The sequence below is a fragment of the Trichomycterus rosablanca genome, chromosome 14 (assembly GCF_030014385.1).
Source record: "Trichomycterus rosablanca isolate fTriRos1 chromosome 14, fTriRos1.hap1, whole genome shotgun sequence".
Lineage (NCBI taxonomy): Eukaryota > Metazoa > Chordata > Actinopteri > Siluriformes > Trichomycteridae > Trichomycterus > Trichomycterus rosablanca.
Window position 1 is genome coordinate 3,506,237 of NC_086001.1, and position 8,176 is coordinate 3,514,412.

Sequence of the window (8,176 nt, forward strand, 5' to 3'; positions counted from 1 at the left end):
GGGCCCAACAGTGGCTGCATGGTAGAGCTAGGATTCAAACTCTCAACCTTTCTGTTAATAGCGCAAAAGCTCTACCTACTAGGCTACCACTGTCCCTAATAATATAATATAAATAATATAATAATATAAATAATATATATTAAATGTGATCATATATTACAGTAAGAAATAAGAACACTGGATGATAGAAGCTATGAGTTCAGATCTTCTGTTTCTATGATCTGGTGGCAGTGATGAGATAGTTTCTTTATTCTCACCCAGTAAAATCTGTATCTTTCTCTCTTGCTCGCTCTCACCTGTTCCTCTCTGCTGTTCACGATCACTAGATCTGCTTCTCTATCTTTGCAGTCCCGTCTGCTCTCAGTCCAGTTCTTTTTCCCAGAAGAGATGTAATAAACACTGGAGTTGAAGTATCTCCAGCCCAGGATGGCATGTGTATCTGATCACACAATGGAAAATCATCAAAACATGATGTAATGTATACTCATCCTATGTCACTATGGATCCACATCAACGTAACTAGTCTAATTGTGTCTGAAAGGGATGTTGGCTGAAACGGGTGTGAGAATGGGTGAGAGAGGTGGTGGGATCTGACAAAGGCTTTAAAGTGTCCACTTACCTATGGCTGCCAAATTCTTCTGAAGTCTCAGTTTCTCCCTCTGTAAGTGGTCTCTCTCTGTGGTCAGGTTGTAGGTGTTGTTGTTGTGATCTGGCTGTTTTGTCAGGCTGCTGAATTTGATGCACATCACTGTGATGGCAGCCAGCAGGAGAACACACAGCAGCACCAGACACGCCACAATTATTTGGTAACATGTAGCTCCCGCAATGCGACCTGAACGAGGTCGTAGGCTGCTCTGTACTTCGACATTTTCAGTCTTTGTATTTGTGCATTGGCCTCCAAAATCATTCGTAGCCTTATAGATGACCACGGTCACGTCCTCTTCCTCTACTGTACTCGACTCCTCCAAGCAGTTCAGATTAGACACACACCGAAACATCTCCTGTCTATAAAAGTCTGTTACACTGAATAACCGTGTGTCACTGTGAGGCTACGACTGCTCCTCTTCACCGCTGTACCGCTAGACTACATGTATGACCCACAGGCTGCCTAACTGAACTTAGTGCTGCTTCCTGTAAAGGAAATTTTAAACCACGTGTTCCTTTTTCATTTTTTGAGACAGATTTAGACAAATTAACTTGGACCCGTGTCTTTCAAAAAACTCCACTTATGTCTTGAGTCCGCAATATTTTAGGGGTAGCAAATAGGAGACAAAATGCTTTTTGTTAGCATTAATTTTCGACTCGCATCTCTCTCATGAAAGCCACTTTGCACAGTCTTTTTTGAATTGTAAAATCATGAGCACTGAGGTAGACAAAACCTGCAGTTTCTTTGATGTTTGTCCTTTTGTGACTTCTAGTGTGAGTCGGCGACATCCTCATGAATTTTAATAGTTTGGTGAAGCCTCAAAGATTTACTATTGCATTTATTTTTATTTATTAGGATTTAATTTCATGTTTTACACACTGGTTAGATTCATGACAGGACAGGTAGTTACTGGTTACACAAGATTCATTAGTTCACAAGTTCAATGTCAAACACAGTCATGGACAATTTTTTATCTCCAGTTCACCTCACTTGCATGTCTTTGTACTGTGGGAGGAAACTGTGGGAAACACCACAGACATGGGGAGAAGTCCACACAGAAAGGACCTGGACTGCCCCACCTGGGGATCGAACCCAGGACCTTCTGTGAGGCGACTCTGCTTGTTAAGACCTTTAAAGTCCTTTAACTTGCTGGAAACAAACTGCATAAGTAATGTTTAGATTCAACCAGACTAGCAGTGACCAAGTCTGGGTAAGTCTGGACCATTATTAATGACATTTGGGGGCAATTACTTTTTCACATTGAACTGGTGTTAACTAAACGTATTTAAAACATTTTGACATCAATCCTTTATATTAATTTTAGCTGTTGCTATCATGGGTCTAAAATACCTGACATAAAATGAATACTTCCAGCATTCAAAATAAATAATATACTTTCAAGTTTGGCCCTGTTCCAGCATGACTCTTCCCCTGTGCACAAAGCAAGACTCATAAAACGTGGTTAGTTCGGTGTGGAGAAATCTGCACAGAGCCCCAACTTTCATCTTTATTAAAATCTTTAGGATGAATTAGAGTTTATAGTGGACCAGGCCTTCTCCAGGGTCCAACCTCAATGCTGTCAAGATATCACAAATGCACTGTTGGCTAAGTCGACACAAACGCTCATAGACTCACTCCAAAATCTTATGGTAGGCCTTTCCAGGGAAAAAGTCTTGTTTTGTAATGGGTGTCCACATAGTTTTGGACATACAGTGTCAGATTAAAAACCCCACAATTAATATAAATTAAAACCACATGTCTGTCATGATGTACATGTCCCTAAGAAGTGTAAATATTTGATGTGTGTGTGTGTGTGTGTGTGTGTGTTCAAGGACACTTGCTGACACTGCAGACTGGATGTGGTGAGTGTTTGCCCCCTGAGTGCAGCTCTGCTATTGGTGGAAATGTAGGTTGGCATGAGGTGACTATTCTGAAATGAAAGTGTGACGCCACCTTCTGCAGATCTGAGATCAGTTTGATTATGTTCTCTGATCATTAAGCTTATAATTATAGTTGAGGAAACTGATTTTAGATCAGTGGCAAAACTCAAGCAGTGTATCTACGTGTGTGTGTGTGTGTGTGTGTATGTGTGTGTGTGTTCAGATAAATATTTTATTAAAGTTCAATAAATAATTTAATCCCGATCACACACCCAGGTCAGGCACCCATCCATTACTGAGCATCACACATGCACCCATTTTTCCACTCACTTACACCTTTGAGCAGTCAATCCACCTTCTGCATGTTTTTGACAAATTAGGAAATTTGGAGTATTGCATGTGCTGCCCCAAAGCAACTGATTCATTCAACTCAGTGTAAATCAAACCAAAATAAACAACTCTTTGGATTTCTCCTACCTTCCACATAAAATGCAGAAGGTAGATTAACAGTACTTGGATTTGGTTTGTTCAGTGGTGGTGCTACAACATTTTAAGAACCACTGGCCTAAGCTAATACAATTATAAAATAAATTATTATTAAAGAAGAGCTGAATATAAATATATAAATATATATACATATAAACAGAATACTTTATTAGAATAGAATTTTACAAATACACACACACAACACATAAAAGATTAACAATGTATTTTATTTAGTTGTGTATTGGGTTATTTTTTAAGAGCCGAATAGTTTTGAAGATTTGCTGATTAGCAACATAGCATGTAGGGGGCGATTAACTCTCTAAAACACAAACATACTTTATAAAACTAATATATTGAGATGGTTGAAAAGTTATAGAATATCAGTAATTTGTTTGAGAGGGGTCAAAGCCATTGGAAATGCAATATTTTTGTAAAGTATTCAAATTAACCGATCGTAGCAACGGAAGCTAATGCATTATGCTAAACTATACTAATTCAGTCTTCTTTAATACTCTGTGTTCAGTTACATTTTTTTGTAGAAATTTAATAATAATATTAAAAAAGAATATATAAATAAATAACGTATATAACTTTCAACTGAGATAAGTCCATTTAAAGTTTATAATTGTGCTAAATTGCATTTTATTGATTCAAATTCAGTGATTCAGAATCAGTGACTCAGACTCATTGATTGAAATGCGGTGATTCGAACTATATGATTCAGTGAATTTGCTTAGGCTCGATCAGACATCATGTGGAACATGTTTTATCACAAAACCTGATACTGCATGCACTTGTGGTGCAACATACTTGTTTATTGGTAAAGAAATAAACACACTTTGTACATAATTTTTTCATCTTTGTGTAAGTATGTGCATTTTATTGCAATAATAAATGTAAGACGCTTACATAAATAAATGTTCATTATTACAGGCTAATAAAAAGCAACCAAACAAAACAATGGATATGCTGTAATATGCACATACAGTAAATGTCATTTTAGTTTATGAAAACAAAAATACACTTTACACTATGACATATTGTCGTTAGTGACCATATATTGTTATACAGAAGAATAACTAAAGCAAATTTATGAACAACAAACAATTTTAAAATAGCTAAAGAATGGATGCCTAACTTAATCAAATTTATTAATAAAGTCAGATGGGTAAGTAGTTTATTAAGGACATGCATTTAGGGGGCACCATTTTTTTTCTCACAAATCCCAACAACAGAGTTATCACAGGGAGAAAAATCCCAGTTATACAACAGAGAGTTTGTGTAGCCAGTTATAACACAGTCTTCATTTTCAGCATAATCATAGGAATCTCCATTCCACCAGAACCTGAAAACAGAGTTTTTATATTTTCAGATCTAAATCAGATGATCAATAACTAATCAATAACTACATCAAAGAGAAAGTTCAGTTCAGTTCAGTAATATCTTACCCAGTCACCAGTTCTGTTCCATCCAACCACATCCACTCTCCGTTTTTGTCTATATCGTTCAGACCAATCCAGGCCTGGGTATTAGGAAAACATCTGCTGATAAAAATCTGTAAACAGCACAAGATAAATGCTTAACCACAGAACCACCACTGTTCTTGTAAGTAAGTGAACAGGTGAGTGTGTGCAGACCTGCAATGGACTGACACTCAGTCCAAAATATCATGGATAAATAAATTGACCCCACACCCTTTCTTGCTTGTACCTGTTCATGTTCGCTGTCAATCATCACCAGATCTGCTCCTCTCTGTATACAGTCCTGTCTGCTCTTAGTCCAGTTTTTCTTCTCAGTAATGATGCTGTAAACACTGGAGTTGAAATACATACATTCTCGCTCTAGAACATATTTAAAGAAATAAAAAGAATGAAATCTCAGTTTTACACCCCCTTACTGATTTAAATAAATAGATAGATATATTTGTTTGCATTTACTTTTGTTTTCATAGTATGTACTGTCTTTATATCTTTGACCACCTTTAAGATGACCTGAAATGCCAAATGTTTGTTTGTTTGTTTATTAGGATTTTAACGTCATGTTTTTACACTTGGGTTACATTCATGACAGGAACGGTAGTTACTCATTACACAAGTTTCTTCGGTTCACAAGGTTATATCGAACACAGTCTTGGACAATTTTTTTTGTATCTTCAATTCACCTTACTTGCATGTCTTTGGACTGTGGGAGGAAACCGGAGCACCCGGAGTAAACCCACGCAGACACGGGGAGAACATGCAAACTCCACACAGAAAGGACCCGGACCGCCCCATCTGGGGTTTGAACCCAGGACCTTCTTGCTGTGAGGCGACAGTGCTACCCACTAAGCCACCGTGTCGCCCGAAATGCCAAATGTAAATCATCCAATATCAGTACCTGACCTGAGACTCCATATTAATGTCTATGCTTTTGGATTGGGATGTCCAACAAGCTCATGGTCAGGTGTCCACATACATTTGGCCATACTTTTATGATCAACAAATTAACACAAAAGTTTGTGTGCAATAAATTGACTTTTACACAACAGTAAAGAGCTGTAAATGTTGCCCTGTATTTACTCACGTAGTTCAATCAACTTCTTTAGGAGCTCATTGTTTTCCTTCTGCAACTGCTCTCCTTCTACATTCAGGCTGATATAGACTCCCAGTACTATGATTACTATCAGGAGAAAAACACAGAAGAGCCCCAGACACGCTAAAACCAGTTTGTGCCACCAGCTCCATGCAGTGATGAATCCTGCAACATAAAAATGCAATGTTGTTTAAATTCACTACATTCTGGTGTTCAGGTATTCAAATACATTCACATTCACATCCACTGCTAACAAGTATACACAATCATCTTTGTGGCATGGCTTGCTCATAGCTAGCAGGGGTGCATAAACCAGGAAAAACATAGGGGACGCATCCCCCAATATTACTGTGTGTAGATCAGGTAAAGAAAAACCTGAGTGGTTGAATGTTGAATGTAGGTCTTTATTAATGTATATTAAATGTTTTTATTTGGCTGTTTTGTTTTGGCTTTTGTGAGTTTTTACGCTGAATGCCCTTCCAGTTCCTTTTGGGAACTGCACTACGGGAGCACTGATATGATATGTGCCCCCCAAATGGCTAGGTTCATGTAATGCCATGCGCCTGCTGTGTTTGTGAGCTCAGCCAAGGATTCAAACCCCTGGAACTCAGGCACTGTGGCTCCTTCCGTTATGCCACACAGTTGGGCTGTTATTAAGACAGCATTGTTCTAAATGTATGCTACATTAAAAAAAACTGTATAAACACACTGGGAAGATTATTGAATGTGTGGTAAGTTAATAATTATAAAACTACTTTTTATTTATGTGTGTTGTTTTGCTATCATTCCCTGTTACCCTGCAGCAGTATCATACACTATCATAATACGACAATGTCAAACACATATACGTCACCTGAGTTTGGAGGCTGCTGCTTGTTTCCGGTCGTAGGGTTCTCCACAATGTTCTCATTCACGTAAATTTCATCATTGTCATATATTTCCTCACTCATCTCCATTCTAATTAATCCAATAATCTGATTTTACAGTTGAATGTTTAAAAGCTTTCTCGATGAAATCAGAATTGAAGCTTCATCAGTTCTGGTGTTAGTATAAGGGTTTGTGATGCTCTCCAGCCTGAACTGATGATAATAATAATGATGGCTTTATTTTAGCTATATGGAGTTACAGATGAAATGACGCTTCTGAATAAAAGCGGAAGCTCATTTGACTAGATTTGTGTTTGTTTGTGTAGGTCTTTGTGTACAATAATAGAGTGGCTGAATTCTGAGGAAATTGTCACAGATACACAAGTGACGCTGTATGAAAATACTCAACACAACAGAACAGCACAGATGAATCTGACCACAAAGTTATTTATTTTTTCTGTACAGTATAATCTGCTTTTTATTATTCTAGTTACAGTGCTGTGAAATATGTATTTGCCCCTCCTCTGTCTCTTATATTTTTTGCTATTTTGTTAAATGTAAATGTTTCAGATCTGCCAACTAATTGTAAGATACAGAAAACACAAAATGCAGCTTTTAAATGTTCCATTTATTAAATATAGAAATGTACTCCAAACCTGTATCACCCTGAGAAAAAGCAAAAGCCTTTTAGACGTCATTGAAATCCACCCATCTGGAGAGCATCGCTATGGTTAAATAAATACATTTCTGAATTAATCATTATTTTAAATAAATGGAACAAATATTTAAAAGCTGCTGTTGTTGTTTTTATCTTAACACCATGGTGTCTTTTTAAATCATTTGGAATATCTGAAACATTTAAAGTTGACCAATTGTCCAAAGCATGAACCGAAACATCAAACATTGTCTCCCAGCCATACAAATGCTGTCATCTTCTGACTGAATAGGCACAAACTCCCACAGACATACTTTTAAGTCTTGTGAGAAGCCTTCTCAGAAAACTAGCTGATAAGATTACATACAGATTACTTTGTTTTTATACCGTTTGTTTTGAATTGGGATGTCCAACAAGCTTACAATCATGTGTCCAAATACTTTTGGCCATATAATGCATTCCAGGGCTCAAGTGACCATATTTTTTATACAAAAAAAAGAGCAAGGAAGAAAATATATGTTGTTAAAAACAAGGACAAAAGCCCAACTGAATACAATTAATCAAATCAGAGGAATACATTTTGGTCTCAGTTCATTAATGACACATTCAGGGGCCAAAATTTTCTCTCACAAATCCCAACAACAGAGAAATTACAGGGAAAATCACTCCAGGTCCTTAATGAAGAGTTCTCATAGCCAGTTAAAACACAGTCCTCATTTCCACCATTATTATTGGGTTCCCCGTCCCACCAGAACCTGTAAACAGAATGTCCATATTCTCATATCTAAATATTCAGACACGAGTAATAATCAATAACTACATCAAAGAGAAAGTTCAGTTCAGTTCAGTAATATCTTACCCAGTGTTCAGTGCTGTTCCGTCTACCCAAAACCAATTGTTCTCTGAGTCTATATCATTTAGACCAATCCAAGCTGGGGTGTTAGCAAAACATCTGCTGGTGAAATTCTGTAAACAGAACAAGATAAAATGCTCAGGACCCAATAGAAGCACTTTCTGATCAACAGCCCAGTATGTTAACCACTGAGCTTGTTGTTTGGTATAAACTGATACC

General features: G+C 37.3%; 1 protein-coding gene across 1 annotated transcript; it reads right to left on the minus strand.

Moving 5' to 3' along the window:
• Nucleotides 1–3,928: 3,928 nt before the first annotated feature.
• LOC134326868 (CD209 antigen-like protein E) lies at nt 3,929–7,693 on the minus strand. Its single transcript, XM_063008992.1, has 5 exons — nt 6,437–7,693; nt 5,575–5,748; nt 4,723–4,853; nt 4,461–4,567; nt 3,929–4,357 (listed from the first exon to the last, which is right to left on the minus strand). The coding sequence occupies exons 1-5, from the start codon at nt 6,537–6,539 to the stop codon at nt 4,207–4,209; spliced, it is 666 nt and encodes a 221-aa protein (XP_062865062.1). The 5' UTR covers nt 6,540–7,693; the 3' UTR covers nt 3,929–4,206.
• Between the last annotated feature and the right edge of the window lie 483 nt (nt 7,694–8,176).

What these genes read in the sequence shown, in the direction of transcription:
- LOC134326868 (XM_063008992.1), bottom strand. Translation starts at nt 6,539, where the DNA reads ATGGAGATGAGTGAGGAAATATATGACAATGATGAAATTTACGTGAAT. An exon ending in AAAGAAGTTGATTGAACTAC is followed by an intron (nt 4,854 to 5,574) that starts GTGAGTAAATAC and finishes AATATGTTCTAG; the next exon opens with AGCGAGAATGTATGTATTTC. An exon ending in TTGACAGCGAACATGAACAG is followed by an intron (nt 4,568 to 4,722) that starts GTACAAGCAAGA and finishes TGCTGTTTACAG; the next exon opens with ATTTTTATCAGCAGATGTTT.